Raw genomic sequence first — 26395 nt, forward strand, 5'->3', positions numbered from 1 at the left:
ATGGATCTGAGCCGGGGATATTGGCAGATCCCCCTGACTCGCAAGGCCAGGGAACGCTCTGCCTTTATTACCCCATTTGGACTGTACGAGTCCACGGTGATGCCATTCGGGATGAGGAATGCCCCTGCCACTTTCCAGCGGATGGTCAACACCCTGCTCAAGGGACTTGAAGGGTACGCGGCCGCGTACCTGGATGACATTGCCGTCTTCAGTCCCACCTGGGAGGACCACCTAGAGCATCTAGCACAGGTGCTCAGGCGGATCCACCGGGCAGGTTTGACCATCAAGCCGGGAAAGTGTCAGCTGGCCATGAGCGAGGTCCAGTACCTCGGTCACCGGGTAGGCGGGAGAACACTGAAGCCCGAGCCTGAGAAAGTGGAGGCCATCGCATCCTGGCCCACCCCCAGGACCAAGAAGCAGGTGATGTCCTTCTTGGGGACCGCTGGGTACTATAGGAGGTTTGTTCCATGCTATAGTAGCCTGGCAAAGCCCTTGACGGACCTCACCAAGAAGAAGCTGCCCTCTGCAGTCGATTGGACAATGGACTGCGAGACAGCCTTCCGGGCCCTAAAGGACGCCCTGTCCAGCCCGCCCGTGCTACAGGCAGCCGACTTCACGCGGCCGTTTGTAGTACAGACCGACGCCAGTGACTTCGGCCTCGGTGCGGTGCTCAGCCAGGTGGACTCTGCGAGCCAAGAGCACCCGGTCTTGTACCTGAGCAGGAAGCTGTTACCAAGGGAAGTTGCCTATTCCACGATGGAGAAGGAGTGCCTGGCCATAGTGTGGGCCCTGCAGCGTCTGCAACCCTATCTATACGGGCGCCACTTCATCGTGGAGACGGACCACAATCCCCTCAGCTGGTTGCACACCGTCTCTGGGACGAATGGGCGATTGTTGCGATGGAGCCTTGCGCTCCAGCAATACAACTTCACCATTCGCCACAAAAGGGGCCGTGACCACGGTAACGCAGACGGGCTGTCCCGACAAGGAGAGGTCGCGGACGGGCGCACGGGGGAACACCGGAGTGTGCTGCCCCCTAGCGCCCTCAAAAGGGGGGGAGGTGTGAGGTAAATCCGGAGATATGACGATAAATCATGATATTCAAGTATGTCAGGAAGCCCTCTCCTGGTGTCACCCCCCCTTTCCTTCACACAACTGGTTTAGCAACAAATCCCATGGCCATGTCCTGTGATATGGAAATTAGGTGGCTTTAGGACAATGGACACAGGATGACTCCCTGCCGTCACCCTGTAGTAGGAGCTGCTAGCTAGTTAGCAAGGCTATGGAAATAGCCAGACAGAACGACTCCAGTAAAAAATGGTTCATATCTCGCAAGCCATATTTCCGATAAATATGGCAACCATAAAAATGGTGTCTCCGCATGTGGACGATGCCGGCACCCCCTTTTTATGGGAGCAGGACATTGGGAAATGCCCCAGGCGTGATATCAGCCAATGGGGAACTGGCAGACAGGTCATGAGTCCCCTCGTTCTGTAGCTAAATTCATAACTGTCACAATGAGAGCATTGGCGTCTGCCTACGACGCTCCCAGGCAAAGTTATGGCCAATATCCCCTTTGCTGGATAATTCTGATCCATGCAGGGGGAGTGGCAGTGCTTCCCTGTGAGGTCACTAAGGTAGGAGGGGACCTGGATCTGCCCAGGTTGATAACCCTACTTCGGCCATTTTCCAGTGTTCTTCTGCTCGGGGGCCTGGTTGGGAAAGACCTGTGAGGGAGTTCCTGGAAACCTGGTCTACAGCGCCCCCCTGTGGCCAGACGCAACAAGGTAACTGCTGGAACTGTGTATGCCTGTTTGTAACCCATGCTTTGATTGTAACTGTACTCTGACATATGTATATTCTGTAGATTCCCTATTGTATATATTGTAGTTCTAGTGTGCTTTAGGCTGATTAAATTATATAATTAATCTTGGGCTGTTCTGTTATCTCGATCTTGAATCCCACGTCTGTGTGTTCGGCTAATAGTTACCGTGAAGCGGTTGGTGGCAGCGAATTGTGCCAAGGATTATTGTGGGGAGGCCAGTGAGATTCGGGGAGATTTTATATATTCCGCCCGCGGAGGTCGGGGGAATATATACCTTACTCTCACCGGGGACCCTTCAATAATCGGCATAAGTAGTATAGCGGCCTCCTTGCTTATGGTCGGGCAATTCCATAATTGGCCTGACTATAAGAGGGGCGCTAGAGAGCGCGTCACGTGCTCTGTCTGTCGGTCGGGAGGTATAAAGGAGGGGTGACCCCCACTTGTTACCCCCCGATTGTGACGTACTGGTAGCCAGCGCGGGGGGATTTCTGAGTGACCCCCCCGGTGGTTTGTGACAGTCAGGTACTGAGCCCCGTCCAACTGATCGAGCAGGTCATCGATGCGTGGCATTGGGTACGCATCGGCGACCGTGACAGCATTGAGCCCCCTGTAGTCCACGCAGGTCCTTTTTAGGGACGAGGACTACAGGCGAGGCCCAAGCGCTGTTGGATGCCTGGATCACCCCCAGCTTCAGCATCTCGTCAATCTCCTGGCGCATGTGTCGCTGCACCTCCAGGGAGACCCGATATGCTGAACGCCGGATCGGGGGATGATCCCCAGTGTCCACGTGATGGACAGCCAAGTCAGTCTTTCCGGGCTGGTTGGTAAACAACCCCCGGAAGGGGTGTAGGGTGGCCCACAGCTGGGACCGTTGGTCCTCCAAGAGCTGGTGGCCAACCTCCACATCCTCAATGGATCCGCCTGCCCTAACCTGGGCTAGCATATCCAAGAGGGTTTCCGCTTCTCCCTCCTCGGGCAGGTTGCACACGGGGAGCGCACACGCCTCCCGCTCATGATGTGCCTTCATCATGTTCACATGGAAGGGCTTCCGCCTTCCACGGGCAGGGTCCAGGGTGACCAGGTACGTCACAGGATGGAGCTGCTGGTACACGAGGTATGGGCCTTCCCAGGCTGCCTGAAGCTTGTCCTGTGGTACGGGGACCAGTACCCACACCTTTTGACCCACTTGGTAGGTCCTCTCACAAGCGTTCTGGTCGTACCAACGCTTCTGATCGACCTGGGCTTGACCCATATTGTCGTGTACCAGTTGCGTCAAGGCCTGCATTTTGTCCCGGAAGCGCATGACATACTTGATAACCGACACGCCAGGGGTGGCCAAATCCCCTTCCCAAGCCTCTTTCACCAGAGCCAGGGGGCCCCACACACGTCGCCCGTACAGGAGCTCAAACGGTGAGAATCCCGTTGAGGCCTGTGGAACCTCCCAGTAAGCAAATAACAGGTGTGGGAGATACCGCTCCCAGTCACGCCCGTGGGAGTCGACCAACATCTTAAGCATCTGCTTTAAGGTGCCATTGAACCGCTCGCACAGGCCATTAGTCTGTGGGTGGTACGGGCTAGCCACCAGATGTCGCACCTGGACTTGCTTACAGAGGGCCTCCATCAGCTGGGACATGAATTGGGTCCCCCGGTCAGTGAGCATTTCCTGGGGAGAACCCACTCGGGAGAAAATCTCCAGCAATGCGGTGGCCACCTTGTCGGCCCGAATGGACGACAAGGCCACAGCTTCTGGGTACCGGGTGGCATAGTCCACTACCGTCAGTATGAAGCGTTTCCCGGAGCTACTGGGGATGGCCAGCGGGCCGACCAGATCCACAGCCACCCTCCTGAAAGGCTCATCGATGATGGGCAGAGATACCAGTGGGGCTTTGGGGTGTGGCACCGCCTTCCCCACTCTCTGACAGGTTTCACACGAACGGCAGTAGGCAGCCACATCGGCCCCCATTTTTGACCAGTAGAAATGCTGGTTTAACATGGCCTTGGTCTTAGCGATCCCTAGGTGTCCGGCCATCGGAATCTCATGTGCGATCCGCAACAACTCCGTCCGGAACGGATAGGGTACCACCAACTGTCGGTCCCTGGGCCACGCCTCCGGTGAACCCTGCTGGACCGTGACCCGGTACAGCCGTCCTTGGTCCCAAACCACTCGCTCCGGGTCCGAGGGAGGCTGTGCCGCCTGCTCCTTAAGAGCTTTCAGGCTGTCGTCAGCTTCTAACGCTGCCTGAAACCCGTGACTAGATGTGGCCAGAATCGACGAGACTGTCACATCTTCGGTCTGTACCCCGGGACCTGTGTCCTGGCCTCCGCCTGACTCGGCTGCCACTTGGTCAGAAGGGGAAGAGCTATCGGACCTCCGGGAGGCCCCTTGGCTTCCAGCATTCCCACTTCGGGTGACAGCGGCCACAGCCGCTGTGACCATGGGTCGTGCCTGCTCCTCCTCAGTTCCTGACCAAGTCGTTGGTTCAGGCAGACCTACCTGGCTTTCTGACACCCCGGTTGTGGGGGAACCCTGCATCGAGATCTTACCTGGGAGCACTTCCGCTCCGGGACCGGCCCCAATCTCACCTGCCTGTTCCCCCCCCCCCTGCAGCAACAGAACCCCGCTGTGAAATCTCTGGGGACCCCACATTTGTTGTGGTAGCCCCCACCCCACACACTGGTCCTCCCCCTGCAGCACCCTGCTCTCTGCTTATCCCTGCAGAGGGCAACAGATCCCAGCTCACTGGCTGATCACTTGTAGAGGCATTGTCCCACCTTCCTCTGGCCCCCCCCCCTGTCACAGCTGCAGCTGTGTGTGTGTCTATGCAAGCAGAAAAATCAGAGTTCACTCCCTCCTCCCTTACATCATTCATAGATAACACATTAACATTGTCTGGAGGCATGTCAGTACTGGCTGAAGGTTCAGCCCTTGGGGGGGGCCCAAACTGGGAGGTTATCTGCCCCAAATCTGTCCCAAGTAGCACGTTTGCGGGGATCCGATCAGTTACCCCCACCTCCCTCACCCCTCGCCCTGCGCCCCAGTCCAAATAAAGGCCAGCAACAGGCAGCGCCGGGTCAATGCCTCCAATCCCGGAGACAGCGAGGGTTTTTCCAGGTACCAAGTCTTGGGGGGACACCATCTCAGGCCACACCAGAGTCACCTCCGAGGCACTGTCTCGCAGTCCCATGGTCACAGACCGGCCGACGGTGACAGGTTGGAAGCTGTCCAGGGACCTACCACCACCCCCACCCACACAATACACCTTGGGCGGCCCTTGGGACGGGGACGGAGCCGGGGCCTTGGGACGCTGAGGGCACATGGCCTTGAAGTGTCCAGGTTGGTTGCACTGGTGGCACCGTCTTGGTTCTGCCACGGGCCTGGAGAGGGGATTTGAGGGGGACACCCCCTGCAGTCTAGGGGCAGGTGGGGCAGTCGCAGAATTCATCTTACCCCCTCTCCAGGTGCTACTGGTGGCCGCTCCCCTGGCCTCAGGAGCCCGATTGTTGGTGTAGTCATCAGCCAGGGCAGCTGTAGCAGTGGACCCCTGTGGCTTCTGGTCTCGGATTAACTGGCGGAGATCCTCAGGGCAGTTCCACAAGAGTTGCTCCGTGATGACCAAGTCCAGGATCTCTGGTCCGGTGGAAAGCTGCAGGCCTTGGGTCCAGTGGTCGGCAGCTCGGGCAAGGGCCCGCCGGTGGTCAGCCCAGGAGTCCTTTGGTCCCTTCTGCAGGGTCCGGAACTTCTTGCGGTAGGACTCCGGAGTGAGGTTGTACTGTTGGATCAGGGCCCGCTTGATGGTGTCGTAGCCCTGATCTGCCTCAGTAGGCAAGTCCCCAAGGATTTCCAGGGCCTTACCCCTTAAACGGGGGGTCAGGTATTTGGCCCACTGGTCCTTGTCCAGATGGTGCTGCAGGCAAGTCCGTTCAAAAGCAGTCAGGAAAGAGTCTAAGTCTCCATCCTTCTCCAGCACGGGAAAGTCCTCAACACGGACCTTTGGAAGTTTGGTGTCTTGAAGGTCACGTGTGGCTGATGAGGGCTGGAGCTGAGCTAGCTGCAGCTGGTGGTCACGGTCTGCCTGTTGCTGTCGCTCCGCAGCCTCACGCTCTGCCTGGCGCTCCGCAGCCTCACGCTCTGCCCTTTGCTGTCGCTCCGCAGCCTCACGCTCTGCCCTTTGTTGTCGCTCTGCAGCTTCACGCTCTGCTTGTCGCTCTCGCTCCGCTGCCTCCTGCGCTGCCAGACGCCCATGCTCTGCCATGAGTATCTCGTAGGTACCCCGGTTTCCAGCTATAAGACTGGCCATAGCAGCTTGAAGGAGGGCCTCCGAACCTCTCAGGCCGGAGGGATTTGCAAGGGGTGATCTGCGGCACACTGCAGAGCCAGGTGATTCACTGTCCATTTCAGAGCGGAGGACTGGCATCTGGCTCGTTGAGGACCCTTGGGCAAGCTCCTCCTCATCTTGTCCAGCAGTGCCAGGTTGTGCAATGTCCTCTGCAGAGCTGTTCTCTGGCGTCGGGCTCTTGGAGGGCTCGTGGACAACCTCCTCATCGTCTCTGGCCTGAGCATCGGCCATTCCTTTGGTTTTGCTCCTGGTGCTCTCAGCCATTGTTGCAGACTTTGGTCACTGACACAGAACTGCCACCTGATGCCTCCACACACCTTACAGTATCTGCACTCTGACACTCTAGTGTTGAGCTGGTCTGAAGACCCCAGCAGCCACAGCTGCTACAGGCAGTCTTTATTGTCTGGGAGTATGGGTCTCACACTCACACACACTATTATCTCGATCCCACCGTTTGCCACCAATATGTCACGAACCACCGGGGGAGTCACTCAGAAATTCCCCGCGCTGGCTACCAGTACGTCACAATCGGGGGGTAACAAGCAAGGGTCACCCCTCCTTTATACCTCCCGACCGACAGAGCACGTGACGCGCTCTCTAGCGCCCCGCTTATAGTCAGGCCAATTATGGAATTGCCCGACAATAAGCAAGGAGGCCGCTATACTACTTATGCCGAATTTTGAAGGGTCCCCGGTGAGAGTAGGGTATATATTCCCCCGACCTCCGCGGACGGAATATATAAAATCTTCCCGAATCTCACTGGCCTCCCCACAATAATCCTTGGCACAACTCGCTGCCACCAACCGCTTCACGGTAACTATTAGCCGAACACACAGACGTGGGATTCAAGATCGAGATAACAGAACAGCCCGAGATTAATTATATATTTTAATCAGCCTAAAGCACACTAGAAACTACAATATATACAATAGGAGATCTACAGAATATACATAGGTCAGAGTACATTTACAACTAAAGCATGGTTTACAAACAGGCATACACAGTTCCAGCAGTTACCTTGTGCGTCTGGCCACAGGGGGGCGCCGTGGACCAGGTTTCCAGGATCTCTCTCACAGGTCTTCCCTGACCAGACCCCCGAGCAAAAGAACACTGGGAAATGGCCAAAGTAGGGTTATCAACCTGGGCAAATCCAGGTCCCCTCCTACCTTAGTGACCTCACAGGGAAGCACTGCCACTCCCCCCGCTTTGAGTCAGAATTATCCAGAAAGGGGATATTGGCCATAACTTTGCCTGGGAGCGTCGTAGGCAGACGTCAATGCTCTCATTGTGACAGTTATGAATTTAGCTACAGAACGAGAGGACTCATGACTTGTCTACTAGTTCCCCATTGGCCGATATCACGTTTGGGGTATTTCCCAATGTCCTACTCCCATAAAAAAGGTGTGCCAGCATCGTCCGCATGCGGAAACACCATTTTTATGGTTGCCATTTTTATCGGAAATATGGCTTGCGAGATATGAACCATTTTTTACTGGAGTCGTTCTGTCTGGATACTTCCATAGCCTAATGAGATACAACTCTTGTTACAGGGTCACGGCAGGGGGGGGCATCCTGTCTCCATTGTTCCCAGGTCATCTAATCTCCATATCACAGGAGATGGCCAGGGGATGTGTTGCTAGGATGTGACACCTTCCCAGATGGTGGACATTGAGAACAAGAAGGGAGGGGGCACTGCCAGGGAGTGATGAGAGCGATTATGACTGGACATCATAATTCCTCTTCATATCCCAGGATTTTCCTCACACCTCCCCCCTTTTGAGGGCGCTAGGGGGCAGCACACTTCGGTGTTCCCCCGTGCGCCCGTCCGCGACCTCTCCTTGTCGGGACAGCCCGTCTGCGTTACCGTGGTCACGGCCCCTTTTGTGGCGAATGGTGAAGTTGTATTGCTGGAGCGCAAGGCTCCATCGCAACAATCGCCCATTCGTCCCGGAGACTGTGTGTAACCAGCTGAGGGGATTGTGGTCCGTCTCCACGATGAAGTGGCGCCCGTATAGATAGGGTTGCAGACGCTGCAGGGCCCACACTATGGCCAGGCATTCCTTTTCCATCGTGGAATAGGCCACTTCCCTTGGTAACAGCTTCCTGCTCAGGTACAAGACTGGGTGCTCTTGGCTCGCAGAGTCCACCTGGCTGAGCACCGCACCGAGGCCGAAGTCACTGGCGTCGGTCTGTACTACAAACGGCCGCGTGAAGTCGGCTGCCTGTAGCACGGGCGGGCTGGACAGGGCGTCCTTTAGGGCCCGGAAGGCTGTCTCGCAGTCCATTGTCCAATCAACTGCAGAGGGCAGCTTCTTCTTGGGGAGGTCCGTCAAGGGCTTTGCCAGGCTACTATAGCGTGGAACAAACCTCCTATAGTACCCGGCGGTCCCTAAGAAGGACATCACCTGCTTCTTGGTCCTGGGGGTGGGCCAGGATGTGATGGCCTCCACTTTCTCAGGCTCGGGCTTCAGTGTTCTCCCGCCTACCCGGTGACCGAGGTACTGGACCTCGCTCATGGCCAGCTGACACTTTTCCGGCTTGATGGTCAAACCTGCCTGGTGGATCCGCCTGAGCACCTGTGCTAGATGCTCTAGGTGGTCCTCCCAGGTGGGACTGAAGACGGCAATGTCATCCAGGTACGTGGCCGCGTACCCTTCAAGTCCCTTGAGCAGGGTGTTGACCATCCGCTGGAAAGTGGCAGGGGCATTCCTCATCCCGAATGGCATCACCGTGGACTCGTACAGTCCAAATGGGGTAATAAAGGCAGAGCGTTCCCTGGCCTTGCGAGTCAGGGGGATCTGCCAATATCCCCGGCTCAGATCCATGATGGTCAGGTACTGAGCCCCGTCCAACTGATCGAGCAGGTCATCGATGCGTGGCATTGGGTACGCATCGGCGACCGTGACAGCATTGAGCCCCCTGTAGTCCACGCAGGTCCTTTTTAGGGACGAGGACTACAGGCGAGGCCCAAGCGCTGTTGGATGCCTGGATCACCCCCAGCTTCAGCATCTCGTCAATCTCCTGGCGCATGTGTTGCTGCACCTCCAGGGAGACCCGATATGCTGAACGCCGGATCGGGGGATGATCCCCAGTGTCCACGTGATGGACAGCCAAGTTAGTCCTTCCGGGCTGGTTGGTAAACAACCCCCGGAAGGGGTGTAGGGTGCCCCACAGCTGGGACCGTTGGTCCTCCAAGAGCTGGTGGCCAACCTCCACATCCTCAATGGATCCGCCTGCCCTAACCTGGGCTACCATATCCAAGAGGGTTTCCGCTTCTCCCTCCTCGGGCAGGTTGCACACAGGGAGTGCACATGACTCTCCCGCTCCTGATGTGCCTTCATCATGTTCACATGGAAGGGCTTCCGCCTTCCACGGGCAGGGTCCAGGGTGACCAGGTACGTTACAGGGTTGAGCTGCTGGTACACGAGGTATGGGCCTTCCCAGGCTGCCTGAAGCTTGTCCTGTGGTACGGGGACCAGTACCCACACCTTTTGACCCACTTGGTAGATCCTCTCACAAGCGTTCTGGTCGTACCAATGCTTCTGATCGACCTGGGCTTGAGCCATATTGTCGTGTACCAGTTGCGTCAAGGCCTGCATTTTGTCCCGGAAGCGCATGACATACTCGATAACCGACACTCCAGGGGTGGCCAAATCCCCTTCCCAAGCCTCTTTCACCAGAGCCAGGGGGCCCCGCACACGTCGCTCGTACAGGAGTTCAAACGGTGAGAATCCCGTTGAGGCCTGTGGAACCTCCCGGTAAGCAAATAACAGGTGGGGGAGATACCGCTCCCAGTCACGCCCATGGGAGTCGACCAACATCTTAAGCATCTGCTTTAAGGTGCCATTGAACCGCTCGCACAGGCCATTAGTCTGTGGATGGTACGGGCTGGCCACCAGATGTCGCACCTGGACTTGCTTACAGAGGGCCTCCATCAGCTGGGACATGAATTGGGTCCCCCGGTCAGTGAGCATTTCCTGGGGAAAACCCACTCGGGAGAAAATCTCCAGCAATGCGGTGGCCACCTTGTCAGCCCGAATGGACGACAAGGCCACTGCTTCTGGGTACTGGGTGGCATAGTCCACTACCGTCAGTATGAAGCGTTTCCCGGAGCTACTGGGGATGGCCAGCGGGCCGACCAGATCCACAGCCACCCTCCTGAAAGGCTCATCGATGATGGGCAGAGATACCAGTGGGGCTTTGGGGTGTGGCCCCGCCTTCCCCACTCTCTGACAGGTTTCACACGAACGGCAGTAGGCAGCCACATCGGCCCCCATTTTTGGCCAGTAGAAATGCTGGTTTAACCTGGCCTTGGTCTTAGCGATCCCTAGGTGTCCGGCCATCAGAATCTCATGTGCGATCCGCAACAACTCCGTCCGGAACGGATAGGGTACCACCAACTGTCTGTCCCTGGGCCACGCCTCCGGTGAACCCTGCTGGACCGTGACCCGGTACAGCCGTCCTTGGTCCCAGACCACTCGCTCCGGGTCTGAGTCCGAGGCAGGCTGTGCCGCCTGCTCCTTTAGAGCTTTCAGGCTGTCGTCAGCTTCTAACGCTGCCTGAAACCCCTGACTAGATGTGGCCAGAATCGAGGAGACTGTCACATCTTCGGTCAGTACCCCGGGACCTGTGTCCTGGCCTCCACCTGACTCGGCTGCCACTGGGTCAGAAGGGGAAGAGCTATCGGACCTCCGGGAGGCCCCTTGGCTTCCAGCACTCCCACTGCGGGTGACAGCGGCCACAGCCGCTGCGACCGTGGGTCGTACCTGCTCCTCCTCCGCTCCTGACAAAGTCGCCGGTTCAGGCAGACCTACCTGGCTTCCTGACACCCCGGTTGTGGGGGAACCCTGCACCGAGATCTTACCTGGGAGCACTTCCGCTCCGGGACCGGCCCCAATCTCACCTGCCTGTTCCCCCCCTGCAGCAACAGAACCCCGCTGTGAAATCTCTGTGGACCCCACATTTGCTGTGGTAGCCCCCACCCCACACACTGGTTCTCCCCCTGCAGCACCCTGCTCTCTGCTTATCCCTGCAGAGGGCAACAGATCCCAGCTCACTGGCTGATCACTTGTAGACGCATTGTCCCACCTTCCTCTGACCCCCTCCCCTCCTGTCACAGCTGCAGCTGTGTGTGTGTCTATGCAAGCAGAAAAATCAGAGTTCACTCCCTCCTCCCTTACATCATTCATAGATAACACATTAACATTGTCAGGAGTCATGTCAGTACTGGCTGAAGGTTCAGCCCTTGGGGGGGGCCCAAACTGGGAGGTTATCTGCCCCAAATCTGTCCCAAGTAGCACGTTTGCAGGGATCCGATCGGTTACCCCCACCTCCCTCACCCCTCGCCCTGCGACCGAGTCCAAATAAATGCCAGCAACAGGCAGCGCCGGGTCAATGCCTCCAATCCCGGAGACAGCAAGGGTTTTTCCAGGTACCAGGTCTTGGGGGGACACCATCTCAGGCCGCACCAGAGTCACCTCCGAGGCGCTGTCTCGCAGTCCTATGGTCACAGACCGGCCGACGGTGACAGGTTGGAAGCTGTCCAGGGACCTACCACCACCCCCACCCACACAATACACCTTGGGCGGCCCTTGGGACGAGGCCGGGGCCTTGGGACGCTGAGGGCACATGGCCTTGAAGTGTCCAGGTTGGTTGCACTGGTGGCACCGTCTTGGTTCTGCCACGGGCCTGGAGAGGGGAGTTGAGGGGGACACCCCCTGCAGTCTAGGGGCAGGTGGGGCAGTCGCAGAATTCATCTTACCCCCTCTCCAGGTGCTACTGGTGGCCGCTCTCCTGGCCTCAGGGGCCCGATTGTTGGTGTAGTCATCGGCCAGGGCAGCTGTAGCCGTGGACCCCTTTGGGTTCTGGTCTCGGATGAACTGGCGGAGATCCTCAGGTCAGTTCCACAAGAGTTGCTCTGTGATGACCAAGTCTAGGATCTCTGGTCCGGTGGTAAGCTGCAGGCCTTGGGTCCAGTGGTCGGCAGCTCGGGCAAGTGCCCGCCGGTGGTCAGCCCAGGAGTCCTTTGGTCCCTTCTGCAGGGTCCGGAACTTCTTGCGGTAGGACTCCGGAGTGAGGTTGTACTGTTGGATCAGGACCCGCTTGATGGTGTCGTAGCCCTGATCTGCCTCAGTAGGCAAGTCCCCAAGGATTTCCAGGGCCTTACCCCTTAAACGGGGGGTCAGGTATTTGGCCCACTGGTCCTTGTCCAGATGGTGCTGCAGGCAAGTCCGTTCAAAAGCAGTCAGGAAAGAGTCTAAGTCTCCATCCTTCTCCAGCACGGGAAAGTCCTCAACACGGACCTTTGGAAGTTTGGTGTCTTGAAGGTCACGTGTGGCTGATGAGGGCTGGAGCTTGGCTAGATGCAGCTGATGGTCACGGTCTGCCTGTCGCTCTCGCTCTTCACGCGCTGCCTGCCGCCCCGCAGCCTCACACGCTGCCCTGCACTCCGCAGCTTCACGTTCTGCCCTGCGCTCTGCCCTGCGCTCTGCCAGGAGTTCCTTGTAGCCCTCCCGGTCTCCAGCCTGTAGTAGGGCCATAGCCATTTGAAGAAGGCTATCCGAGCCTCCCAGGCTCGGTGGAATGGCACGTGGTGATCTGCGGCCCGCTGCGGAGCCTGGTGATTCACTGTCCATTGCAGAGCGGAGGGCTGGCATCTGGCTCGTTGAGGACCCTTGGGTGAGCTGCTCCTCATCTTGTCCATAATTGCCAGGTTGTGCGCTGTCCTCTGCAGAACGGTTCTCTGGCGTCGGGCTCCTGGAGGACTCGTGGTCAACCTCCTCATTACTGTCCACAGCACCATCCTCCCTCTCTTCGGCTCCTGCTTTAGCATTGGCCAGTTGCATAGCTCTGCTCCTGGTGCCATCAGCCATTCTTGCAGACTTTTGGTCACTGACACAGAACTGACACCTGATGCGCCCACACACCCTACAGTAACTGCACTCTGACACTCTAGTGTTGAGCTGGTCTGAAGACCCCGGCAGCCACAGCTGCTGCAGGCAGTCTTTAGTGTCTGGGAGTATGGGTCTCACACTCACACACACTATTATCTCGATCCCACCGTTTGCCACCAATATGTCACGAACCACCGGGGGAGTCACTCAGAAATTCCCCGCGCTGGCTACCAGTACGTCACAATCGGGGGGTAACAAGCAAGGGTCACCCCTCCTTTATACCTCCCGACCGACAGAGCACGTGACGCGCTCTCTAGCGCCCCTCTTATAGTCAGGCCAATTATGGAATTGCCCGACAATAAGCAAGGAGGCCGCTATACTACTTATGCCGAATTTTGAAGGGTCCCCGGTGAGAGTAGGGTATATATTCCCCCGACCTCCGCGGACGGAATATATAAAATCTTCCCGAATCTCACTGGCCTCCCCACAATAATCCTTGGCACAACTCGCTGCCACCAACCGATTTACGGTAACTATTAGCCGAACACACAGACGTGGGATTCAAGATCGAGATAACAGAACAGCCCAAGATTAATTATATAATTTAATCAGCCTAAAGCACACTAGAAACTACAATATATACAATAGGGAATCTACAGAATATACATATGTCAGAGTACAGTTACAATCAAAGCATGGGTTACAAACAGGCATACACAGTTCCAGCAGTTACCTTGTGCGTCTGGCCACAGGGGGGCACCGTGGACCAGGTTTCCAGGATCTCTCTCACAGGTCTTCCCTGACCAGACCCCCGAGCAAAAGAACACTGGGAAATGGCCGAAGTAGGGTTATCAACCTGGGCAAATCCAGGTCCCCTCCTACCTTAGTGACCTCACAGGGAAGCACTGCCACTCCCCCTGCATTGAGTCAGAGTAATATCCCAGAAGGGGCTATTACCTGCAACTCCGGACTGGGAGGTCCGATCGGGATGGTTCTGGTGCCATCAGATCCGCCCGGGTCCCCTCTGCATTTTGAGTTCAAGCACGACTCATTTACCGGACTCCTACTAGCAGTTCTCTATATCTCGCCGCCCCAGGGTGCCACATAGACGTCGAGGATATGCACAGATTCGGCTTGAAGTCCCGATTCTAACGATGTAGGAGGTGTATGGCTGAGACGCACGGTAATATCATAACTGGGTATGATATTACGGAGCCAGCAGTATGCTCTCCTGCGGGGACTAGCTACTTTTGGTTTTGCTAGGTCCCTGCCCACTCTCTTTGATGAGTGGACACAGCTCCCAGGGGGTCTTCCTCTCTCTGTGTTTTAGAGGCCTGAGAGAACAAGCAATCTCCATATCAGAGGAGATGGCTGTTGGAGGTGTAAGTGGGACTTCACACCTTTCCAGATGCTGACATCTGAGAAGTACCTCAGTGTGTGAAGGGACAAGGGAGGGGGGTTGCCCTCAGGGGGGTGATGAGAGAAATGATGACTGGACATCATCATTCCTCTTAATATCCCAGGATTTCCCTCACACTCCCCACCTCCCTGATAGAGAACTAGGGACGTCCCTCCTCTCTCCCCACCTCCCTGATAGAGAACTAGGGACGTCCCTCCTCTCTCCCCACCTCCCTGATAGAGAACTAGGGCCGTCCCTCCTCTCTCCCCGCCTCCCTGATAGAGAACTAGGGCCGTCCCTCCTCTCTCCCCGCCTCCCTGATAGAGAACTAGGGCCGTCCCTCCTCTCTCCCCGCCTCCCTGATAGAGAACTAGGGCCGTCCCTCCTCGCTCCCCGCCTCCCTGATAGAGAACTAGGGCCGTCCCTCCTCGCTCCCCGCCTCCCTGATAGAGAACTAGGGCCGTCCCTCCTCGCTCCCCGCCTCCCTGAAAGAGAACTAGGGCCGTCCCTCCTCTCTCCCCACCTCCCTGATAGAGAACTAGGGCCGTCCCTCCTCTCTCCCCACCTCCCTGATAGAGAACTAGGGCCGTCCCTCCTCGCTCCCCGCTTTCCTGATAGAGAACTAGGGCCGTCCCTCCTCTCTCCCCACCTCCCTGATAGAGAACTAGGGCCGTCCCTCCTCTCTCCCCACCTCCCTGATAGGGAACTAGGGTCGTCCCTCCTCTCTCCCCACCTCCCTGATAGGGAACTAGGGCCGTCCCTCCTCTCTCCCCACCTCCCTGATAGAGAACTAGGGCCGTCCACCTCCCCTCTCCTTGCCGTGATAGAGCTCCAGAGGCTTCTTCTCCTTTCACTCCCGTATAGAGGAGTAGTGGCATACCAGAGGTGGTGGCACGGTCCCAGGAGTGGGTCCTGTCAGGTCTGAAGACCCCCTGTAGTGCTGATTACTGGTCTGTATCTTGGGAACATGGCGGGGGTCCACCCGGTGATCCGTGTAGGCCTGTGGATTTTTGGTGGCCCTGTGTGTGTCCTGACTGGGCATTTCTCCTCGGTGGTATGGATTTCTCCTGAGCTGTGCCAGAGACTCCTGACGTTGTTGAGCTTTCCTTCTCTTCTTCTTTCTGCTGCTCTCCAGCCTGAGGAGCTGACACTCTTGTTAATTAAACTGCGGAGACAACAAGCGGAGCTGAGCAGCATCCGGGAGCACACCTTAACGCAGCTCCTGCATTTAAAGCAGTCGTGCAGCCCCCAGGTCAGCACTGGTGGCTGTCCGGAATGGCGCCCCCCACCGTCTGCATGTGTCCAACTCCATCCCTAACCTTTTCCCCTTGTGGTTGTATGTGACTCCCTATACCATGTCATCTTCTACCTGCATGTTGTTGGGGGTAATGGGCATCGTTCAGGACTGTGCAGATGTCGGGCTGGCCTTTTCCTGGGGTGGTCGTCTTGTCAGCTGATTGCTGGGAGTTTGCTGCAGACCTCGGGAGCTGAGCCCTGTGCCTGAGAAAAAGCTGCTGTCATAGACCCATTTTGTACATTGCTCCATGAGTTCAGTGGGTGACCTGCATTATATGGGTATGGCACATTCTGCGTCTACAAAAGGGGTAAGATGATCGGGTGACTAGAGGACGAACGTTCTCCGCCAGAGCCGTAGAAGAGATGACACACCAGGTCTACAAGTATCTGTCCACCCTGGTGGAGGAGCAGATGAGGGTGGATATGAGAAAACCTAGAGGGGATCAGAGGCAGGGCGTACTCCACCATAGCCGTAGAAGAGGTCACACCAGGTCTACAAGTATCTGTCCACCCTGGTGGAGGAGCAGATGAGGGTGGATATGAGAAAACCTAGAGGGGGATCAGAGGCAGGGCGTACTCCACCATAGCCGTAGAAGAGGTCACACCAGGTCTACAAGTATCTGTCCACCTTGGTGGAGGACCAGATGAGGGTGGATATTAGAAACCTAGAGGGGATCAGAGGCAGGGCGTACTCCACCATAGCTGTAGAAGAGGTCACACCAGGTCTACAAGTATCTGTCCACCCTGGTGGAGGAGCAGATGAGGGTGGATATGAGAAAACCTAGAGGGGATCAGAGGCAGGGCGTACTCCACCATAGCCGTAGAAGAGGTCACACCAGGTCTACAAGTATCTGTCCACCCTGGTGGAGGAGCAGATGAGGGTGGATATGAGAAAACCTAGAGGGAATCAGAGGCAGGGCGTACTCCACCATAGCCGTAGAAGAGGTCACACCAGGTCTACAAGTATCTGTCCACCCTGGTGGAGGAGCAGATGAGGGGGGATATGAGAAAATATACACTGTGTGCAGAATTAGTAGGCAAATGAGTATATTGATCACATGATACTTTTTATACATGTTGTCCTACTCCAAGCTGTATAGGCTTGAGAACCAATCAGGTGACGTGCATCTCTGTAATGAGGAGGGGTGCGGTGTAATGACATCAACACCCTATATAAGGAGGGCTTCATTATTAGGCAACTTCCTTTCCTTTGGCAAAATGGGTCAGAAGAGAGATGTGACGGGCTCTGAAAAGTCCATATTGTGAGATGTCTTGCAGAGGGATGCAGCCGTCTGGAAATTGCCAAACTTCTGAAGCGTGATCACCGAACAATCAAGCGTTTCATGGCAAATATCCAAGAGGGTCGCAAGAAGCGTGTTGGACAAAAAAGGCGCAAAATAACTGCCAATGAATTGAGGAAAATCAAGCGTGAAGCTGCCAAGATGCCATTTGCCACCAGTTTGGCCATATTTCAGAGCTGCAACGTTACTGGAGTATCAAAAAGCACAAGGTGTGCCATACTCAGGGACAGGCCAAGGTAAGGAAGGCTGAAAACCACCACCTCTGACCAAGAAACAAGATAAAACCTCAAGACCGGGCCAAGAAATATCTGAAGACTGATTCTTCACAGGTTTTATGGACTGATGAAATGAGAGTGACTCTTGATGGGCAGATGGATGGGCCAGAGGCTGGATCAGTAAAGGGCAGAGAGCTCCACTCCGACTCAGACGCCAGCAAGGTGGAGGTGGGGACTGGTATGGGCTGGGATCAGCAAAGATCAACTTGTGGGACCTTTTCGGGATGAGGATGGAGTGAAGCTCAACTTCCAGACCTACTGCCAGTTTCTGGAAGACAACTTCTTCAAGCAGTGGTACAGGAAGAAGTCGCTATTGCTCAAGAAAAACATGATTTTCATGCAGGCCAATGCTCCATCACATGCATCCAACTAATCCACAGCGTGGCTGGCCAGTAAAGGTCTAAAAGAGGAAAAAATAATGACATGGCCTCCTTGTTCCCCTGATCTGAACCCCATAGAGAACCTGTGGTCCCTCATAAAATGTGAGATCTACAGGGAGGGAAAACAGCCCACCTCTGGGAACAGTGTCTGGAGGCTGTGGTGTCTGGAGGCTGTGGTGTCTGGAGGCTGTGGTGTCTGGAGGCTGTGGTGTCTGGAGGCTGTGGTGTCTGGAGGCTGTGGTGTCTGGAGGCTGTGGTGTCTGGAGGCTGTGGTGTCTGGAGGCTGTGGTGTCTGGAGGCTGTGGTGTCTGGAGGCTGTGGTGTCTGGAGGCTGCGGTGTCTGGAGGCTGCGGTGTCTGGAGGCTGCGGTGTCTGGAGGCTGCGGTGTCTGGAGGCTGCGGTGTCTGGAGGCTGCGGTGTCTGGAGGCTGCGGTGTCTGGAGGCTGCGGTGTCTGGAGGCTGCGGTGTCTGGAGGCTGCGGTGTCTGGAGGCTGCGGTGTCTGGGGGCTGCGGTGTCTGGGGGCTGCGGTGTCTGGGGGCTGCGGTGTCTGGGGGCTGCGGTGTCTGGGGGCTGCGGTGTCTGGGGGCTGCGGTGTCTGGGGGCTGCGGTGTCTGGGGGCTGCGGTGTCTGGGGGCTGCGGTGTCTGGGGGCTGCGGTGTCTGGGGGCTGCGGTGTCTGGGGGCTGCGGTGTCTGGAGGCTGCGGTGTCTGGAGGCTGCGGTGGCTGCTGCACGCAATGTTGATGGTAAACAGATCAAGCAATGACAGAATCTATGGATGGTCGCTGCTGAGTGTCATCAGAAAGAAAAGGGGGCGATATTGGGCACTCATTTTTGGGGTTTTGTTTTTGCAGTCAGGAATGTTTATTTCTATGTTGTGCAGTTTTATTGGTTTCCTGGAGACAATAAACAAGTGATGGGAATAGATTTGGGTTTTATGAAGTTGCCTAATAATTCTGCACAGTAATAGTCACTGCACAAACAGATCCTCCTAAGATACCGAATCTAAACCCTCCAACTGCCAAAATATTAACCCCTCCAACTGCCAAAATATTAAGCTTTGATATTTGAGTCTTTTGGGTGATTGAGAACAGAGTTGTTGATCACTAATAAAAAAAATCCTCTAAAATACAACCTGCCTAATAATTCTGCACACGGTGTAGAGAGGATCAGAGGCAGGGCGTACTCCACCATAGCCGAAGAAGAGGTCACACCAGGTCTACAAGTATTCCAAACTGGTGAAAGAACAGATTTGGGAACGGGAGAAAACTTAGAGGTAATCAGTAGCCAAATGTTCTCCACAAGAGCCGTAGAAGAGGTCACACTAGGTCAGTGATGGCGAACCTATGGCACGCAGAGCCCTTTGTGTTGGCACGCACGCTGTTGCCACACTGAGCCACATTGAACTGCCCATATGATCGCACCGGCAGATCAATGTGGTGTTTAACAGAGGAGACATCTCTCCTGCCTCTGACACTCCTCCCCTCCTGGGCCGCAGGCTTGTTGCCGAGGAGACGGAGGAGCGTCACTCAGTAGGCGGCGCCGGTGTCTTGTGGCCGCGCGGTGGAGCTGCTGCTAGATGGTGAGTTTTTTTGTTTTGTTTTTTTTTAAGCTGTGTGGGGACAGTGCCAGCACGGGGGAAACGTGGGGAGCACGGGGGAAACGTGGGGAGCACGGGGGAAACGTGGGGAGCACGGGGGAAACGTGGGGAGCACGGGGGAAACGTGGGGAGCACGGGGGAAACGTGGGGAGCACGGGGGAAACGTGGGGAGCACGGGGGAAACGTGGGGAGCACGGGGGAAACGTGGGGAGCACGGGGGAAACGTGGGGAGCAGGGGGCATGGAGAGCACGGGGTATATATGGAGAGCAGGGGGCATGGAGAGCACGGGGTATATATGGAGAGCAGGGGGCATGGAGAGCACGGGGCATGGAGAGCACGGGGTATATATGGAGAGCAGGGGGCATGGAGAGCACGGGGTATATATGGAGAGCAGGGGGCATGGAGAGCACGGGGTATATATGGAGAGCAGGGGGCATGGAGAGCACGGGGTATATATGGAGAGCAGGGGGCATGGAGAGCACGGGGTATATATGGAGAGCAGGGGGCATGGAGAGCACGGGGTATATATGGAGAGCAGGGGGCATGGAGAGCACGGGGCATGGAGAGCACGGGGTATATATGGAGAGCAGGGGGCATGGAGAGCACGGGGTATATATGGAGAGCAGGGGGCATGGAGAGCACGGGGCATGGAGAGCACGGGGTATATATGGAGAGCAGGGGGCATGGAGAGCACGGGGCATGGAGAGCACGGAGTATATATGGAGAGCAGGGGGCATGGAGAGCACGGGGTATATATGGAGAGCAGGGGGCATGGAGAGCACGGGGTATATATGGAGAGCAGGGGGCATGGAGAGCACGGGGTATATATGGAGAGCAGGGGGCATGGAGAGCACGGGGTATATATGGAGAGCAGGGGGCATGGAGAGCACGGGGTATATATGGAGAGCAGGGGGCATGGAGAGCACGGGGTATATATGGAGAGCAGGGGGCATGGAGAGCACGGGGCATGGAGAGCACGGGGTATATATGGAGAGCAGGGGGCATGGAGAGCACGGGGTATATATGGAGAGCAGGGGGCATGGAGAGCACGGGGCATGGAGAGCACGGGGTATATATGGAGAGCACGGGGCATGGAGAGCACGGGGTATATATGGAGAGCAGGGGGCATGGAGAGCACGGGGTATATATGGAGAGCAGGCGGCATGGAGAGCACGGGGTATATATGGAGAGCAGGGGGCATGGAGAGCACGGGGTATATATGGAGAGCAGGGGGCATGGAGAGCAGGGGGCATGGAGAGCAGGGGGCATGGAGAGCAGGGGGCATGGAGAGCACGGGGTATATATGGAGAGCAGGGGGCATGGAGAGCACGGGGTATATATGGAGAGCAGGGGGCATGGAGAGCACGGGGTATAAATGGAGAGCACGGGGCATGGAGAGCACGGGGCAAATAAACAGAGCACGGGGCATGGAGAGCACAGGGCATGGAGAGCACGGGGTATATATGGAGAGCACGGGGTATATATGGAGAGCACGGGGTATATATGGAGAGCACGGGGTATATATGGAGAGCACGGGGTGTATATGGAGAGCACGGGGTGTATATGGAGAGCACGGGGTGTATATGGAGAGCACGGGGTATATATGGAGAGCACGGGGTATATATGGAGAGCACGGGGTATATATGGAGAGCACGGGGTATATATGGAGAGCACGGGGTATATATGGAGAGCACGGGGTATATATGGAGAGCACGGGGTATATATGGAGAGCACGGGGTATATATGGAGAGCACGGGGTATATATGGAGAACACTGGGTATATATGGAGAACACTGGGTATATATGGAGCGCACGGGGCAAACATATCTGCAAGGATGGGGGAAACGTGCAAAGATGGAGAGAAACATGTCTGCAAGGATGGGGGAAACATGCAAGGATGGGGAAACATGCAAGGATGGGGAAAACATGCAAGGATGGGGTACATTTAGCAAGAAGGGAACATGCCAGGAAGGGGTACATTTACCAGTATGGGGGATACATTTACCAGAATGGGGGGAAACATGAAAGGATGGGGGAAAACATGCCAGGATGAGGAACATTTAGCAGGAAGGGTGACATTTACCAGGAAAGGGGACATTTACCAGTATAAGGGAACATGCCTGGATGAGGTACATTTACCAGGATGGGGTCATTTGACACCATGGGGGAACATGCCAGGATGGGATACATTTACAATGATGGGATACATTTACATTGATGGGGTACATTTACAATTATGGGGTACATTTACCAGGATGGGGTACATTTACCAGGATGGGGTACATTTACCAGGAATGGGGCCATGATGTGGACAAATATACCAGAATGTAGGAAATATATATCAGGATGGGGGATATGTTTGCTAGGAAGTGGCCAGGAAGGGGACATAACTACACAATGAAAGGGGAGGGGAGCAACTCGTACGTCTTTATGGGATTTCAGGGTGTTCAGACTTTGAAATGTAGATGTGGATTACAGGGGGACATCTGATTGCATTCCAGGCTAAAATCTCTGTCTAATATGCTGCAATTTATTCCAGAAAGATCAATCCAACTGCTGTGTCTGGAAAGGGCAGGGGCTGAGCTTCAATGTGTGGTAAGCATGCATGAGTGTGATGCCCCCTGCTGGAGAGAAGAGAAGACGGCAAAGGTAAGGTTACAATCAATTACACTGGAGAACAATTTGAAAAAAAATTTCTGTTAAGTTAGGTTTTTGAGCTGATTTATACTAAAATTGGCATGCTGATTCCAAAAATGTAGTCAGTTTTTTTGTATCACGTCAAGTTTTTCCTCCTCAACTTCCCTGCCATAGAAGCACAATTGCACTGATTTCTGTAATGAGACTTGTTATCTGAGTACAATGCGCCTCATATAGAGCTACGTGGCAACTTGTAAGAGTAGTCACAACTGAGACAGTGCCTATTTCATATATATTTCATTTTTTGTTCATATTTGTACTATTTAAAAAAAAACAAAACCACTTTTTAGGTACAGTAGTTTACATATTTTTGAGAAGACAAAAATCCTATAGTTCAAAAACTTGACGTGATAGAGAAAAACAGATCATTTCTGGATTCAGCATCCAAAAATTAATTAAGAACAGTTGTCTGACCTAACTCCTAAAAAATTGCGTTCCCCAGTGTTATTTACATGATAGGATTGGTTGGCACTTCGGGACAAAAATGGATTTAGGGCTACAGTTTGGGCACTTGGCCTGTAAAAGGTTCGCCATGACTGCACTAGGTCTACAAGTATCAATCCAGCCTAGTAGGTGAAATAGCAGATGTTGGGATGGGAGATAACAACATAGAGCTGATCGGACGCTGGATATCTTCCACCGGATTCAGAGAAGAAGCCAAACCAGGTCTACAAGTATCAGTCTAGCTTGGTGAAGGAGCAAATGAGAGGGATAGGACTGGGCGAATACTTGGAGGTAATCGGAGGTCGGACATCATCCACCGGAATCATAGAAGAGGTCACCCAGGGTTACAAGTATCAGTCCAGCCTGGTGAAGGAACAGAGCTGGGGATGAGTGAGTACGTAGAGGTGATCGAAGGCTGGTTATCCTCCAATGGAGTCATAGAAAAGGTCACACCAGGTCTATAAGTATCGATCCAGCCTGGTGAAGGAGCAGGTGGGGGTGGATGAGGGAGAGTATGTAGATGTGACTGGAGGCCAGACGTTCTCCACCGGAGTTATAGAAGTGGTCGCCCAGGTCTACAAGTATCGGTCCAGCCTGGTGGAGGAGCAGGTGGGGGTGGATGAGGGAGAGTACATAGATGTGACTGGAGGCCAGACGTTCTCCACCGGAGTCATAGAAGTGGTCGCCCAGGTCTCAAAGTATCGGTCCAGCTTGGTGGAGGAGATGGGCAGGGGGAGGATGGGAGTTGTCCATGTCTGGGTGATCCTGACCTCTGCTCAGTCCTCTACTTGTGTAGATCCTGGTACAGTCGCCAATGACCCCACAATACTCCAGTACATGCATCCCTTATTGTCCATAGGAGTGGTGTGGTGGTGCAGGGCTTGTGCACACGCTCAGTATTTGCAGTAGAAATGCCTGTGCTGGCAGGAGAAATGCAGCATCAAATCTGAGCGTTTTTGCAGCATTTTTGATGATTTTGTTTCTCTATTCTTTGAAATAGGTGAATAACAGTGAAAGAGGGAAAAATAAGCAATGTGTGCATGGGCGCGAAAAATCGCATTTACTTTCCTGCCACAAGGAGATGCTTTTGTGACAAAACTGCGAGGGCCAAAATGCAGCAAATCCTGAAAGTGTGCACATACCCCAAATGTGACGTGTGCTGATATTTCTGCCTATATGTCCTGTTTCTGCGCTTTCTGATCCCTCTCTCTCGCTCTGTCTCTCTCTGTCTCCCGCTAGAACGACATCCTCTCCCATCATCTGCAGAGGACTCTCGTCTGTGTGGATCGCCAGGTGGGAACTGGATGTTTTCCTTTGTTTCTTCAAGATGTTATGGTTGTTCCGTCATGGAGATGATTCTATCCTGTAGGCTCCTCTCCTGTCCTGTAGGCTCCTCTCCTGTCCTGTAGGCTCCTCTCCTGTCCTGTAGGCTCCTCTCCTGTCCTGTAGGCTCCTCTCCTGTCCTGTAGGCTCCTCTCCAGTCCTGTAGGCTCCTCTCCTTTCCTGTAGGCTCCTTTCCTGTAGGCTCCTCTCCTGTAGGCTCCTCTACTGTCCTGTAGGCTTCTCTCCTGTCCTGTCGGCTCTTCTCCCCACCCGTCCCATCGGCTCTTCTCCTCTCCCCTCCCGTCCCGTCGGCTCCTCTCCCCTCCCGTCCCGTCGGCTCCTCTCCCCTCCCGTCCCGTCGGCTCCTCTCCCCTCCCGTCCCGTCGGCTCAGCCTTCTTACATTCAGAATATTATCCACCTGTAACGCCGCCCGAACACAATCAGCAGAAGAATGAGAAGGCAGAATGGAACCAACTGCACATCTTACTCCCCACTCCGATCTCCCGATCCTCAATCCACCCCTCCTCCGATCATTTGGCCCTCATTCCACTCCTCTGATCTCTCGGCCCCTACCCCACTCCTCCCTCTGATATCCCGGACATCACCCCCTTCCCTTCTGCTCTCACGGCCTCCATCCTCTCATCCAATCCACTCACTGGGCCCTAGTCTCCCGCCTCTGGGCCCCCCTAGTCTCCTGCCTTTGGGCCCTCGTTGGCCCCCCTCGTAGGCCCCCCCTTCGTCTCCCGCCTCTGGGCCCTCATTGCCCCCCCCATGGTCTCCCGCCTCTGGGCCCTCATCACCCCCCCTCTTCGTCTCCCGCCTCTGGGCCCTCGTCGGCCCCCGGCCCCTTTCTTAGATGGAATATGATATTTGGGTTCAGTTTTGCCCTGGTAATGTGCTGAGCTGTGTGTCGTCATACTTGGCCCCTTTATCAGCCCAGTGCTCCCTGTAGCTCCTTTGTTACTGATGGGCAGGTTTGATCCAGACTCTCGTCGTCTAGGTTCCCCCGGGGATCATGGGGTTGGTGGGGTTGGGTAGCTGTAACTTTTCTATTTGCAGCCATCTACTAAACCTTGTGCTCCTCCATGTTTGACATAGATGAAAGACAATGAGCCGCTAATCAGCATGGTTCACACCATGATTGAGAACTCCGCGCTTAGACCTCAGCTGTACCAGCAAGTAAGCCCAGTCATCATCTGGTAGCCTCACCCTGGCCACTTCATAGCAAAGTGCTCCTCCCACAGTGACATCATGTGCAAAGTGCTCCTCCCACAGTGACATCATGTGCAAAGTGCTCCTCCCACAGTGACATCATGTGCAAAGTGCTCCTCCCACAGTGACATCATGTGCAAAGTTCTCCCCCTCGCTATATATGTTGAGTGCTTCTCTTCCCGCTATATCACATGTAGAGCGCTCCTCCTCCTCCTGCTATATCACATGTAGAGCTCCTCCTCCCGCTATATCGTATGTAGCGCGCTCCTCCTCCTGCTATCTCATGTGTAGAGCTCTCCTCCTCCTGCTATCTCATGTGTATAGCGCTCCTCCTCCTCCTGCTATCTCATGTATAGAGCGCTCCTCCCGCTAGATCACATGTAGAGTGCTCCTCCTCCTGCTATATCGTATGTAGAGCGCTCCTCCTCCTCCTGCTATCTCATGTGTAGAGCGCTCCTCCTCCTGCTATCTCATGTGTAGAGGGCTCCTCCTCCTGCTATCTCATGTGTAGAGCGCTCCTCCTCCTCCTGCTATCTCATGTGTAGAGCGCTCCTCCTCCTGCTATCTCATGTGTAGAGCGCTCCTCCTCCTGCTATCTCATGTGTAGAGGGCTCCTCCTCCTGCTATCTCATGTGTAGAGCGCTCCTCCTCCTCCTGCTATCTCATGTGTAGAGGGCTCCTCCTCCTGCTATCTCATGTGTAGAGCGCTCCTCCTCCTGCTATCTCATGTGTAGAGGGCTCCTCCTCCTGCTATCTCATGTGTAGAGGGCTCCTCCTCCTCCTGCTATCTGATGTGTAGAGGGCTCCTCCTCCTGCTATCTCATGTGTAGAGCGCTCCTCCTCCTGCTATCTCATGTGTAGAGGGCTCCTGCTATCTCATGTGTAGAGCGCTCCTCCTCCTCCTGCTACCTCATGTGTAGAGGGCTCCTCCTCCTGCTATCTCATGTGTAGAGCGCTCCTCCTCCTGCTATCTCATGTGTAGAGGGCTCCTCCTCCTGCTATCTCATGTGTAGTGCTCCTCCTCCTGCTATCTCATGTGTAGAGGGCTCCTCCTCCTCCTGCTATCTGATGTGTAGAGGGCTCCTCCTCCTGCTATCTCATGTGTAGAGCGCTCCTCCTCCTGCTATCTCATGTGTAGAGCGCTCCTCCTCCTGCTATCTCATGTGTAGAGCGCTCCTCCTCCTCCTTCTATCTCATGTGTAGAGCGCTCCTCCTCCTCCTGCTATCTCATGTGTAGAGCGCCCCTCCTCCCGCTATCTCATGTGTAGAGCGCTCCTCCTCCTGCTATCTCATGTGTAGAGGGCTCCTCCTCCTCCTGCTATCTCATGTGTAGAGGGCTCCTCCTCCTGCTATCTAATGTGTAGAGCGCTCCTCCTCCTGCTATCTCATGTGTAGAGCGCTCCTCCTCCTGC

At 55.3% G+C, this 26395-nt stretch overlaps 1 protein-coding gene across 8 annotated transcripts in view; it reads left to right on the forward strand.

Moving 5' to 3' along the window:
• Window positions 1-26395, forward strand: part of PLEKHA5 (pleckstrin homology domain containing A5) — a 163391-nt gene that overhangs the window by 85214 nt on the left and 51782 nt on the right. For 4 of the 8 annotated variants that reach the window (XR_012752955.1, XM_075343452.1, XM_075343453.1 and 1 more), the window contains 3 exons: window positions 15590-15706; window positions 23687-23740; window positions 24870-24950. The exons of 1 other annotated variant lie outside the window; for it this stretch is intronic. Coding sequence is in view for 6 of the 7 variants with exons in the window: in XM_075343452.1 (XP_075199567.1) it covers window positions 15590-15706; window positions 23687-23740; window positions 24870-24950 (252 nt within the window). In the remaining variant the exon portion in view is untranslated. The remainder of the gene's footprint in view (window positions 1-15589; window positions 15707-23686; window positions 23741-24869; window positions 24951-26395) is intronic. 3 more of the 8 variants (XM_075343455.1, XM_075343456.1, XM_075343457.1) reach the window with 3 other exon arrangements.

This window comes from Anomaloglossus baeobatrachus, chromosome 4 (assembly GCF_048569485.1).
Source record: "Anomaloglossus baeobatrachus isolate aAnoBae1 chromosome 4, aAnoBae1.hap1, whole genome shotgun sequence".
Classification (NCBI taxonomy): Eukaryota; Metazoa; Chordata; class Amphibia; order Anura; family Aromobatidae; genus Anomaloglossus; species Anomaloglossus baeobatrachus.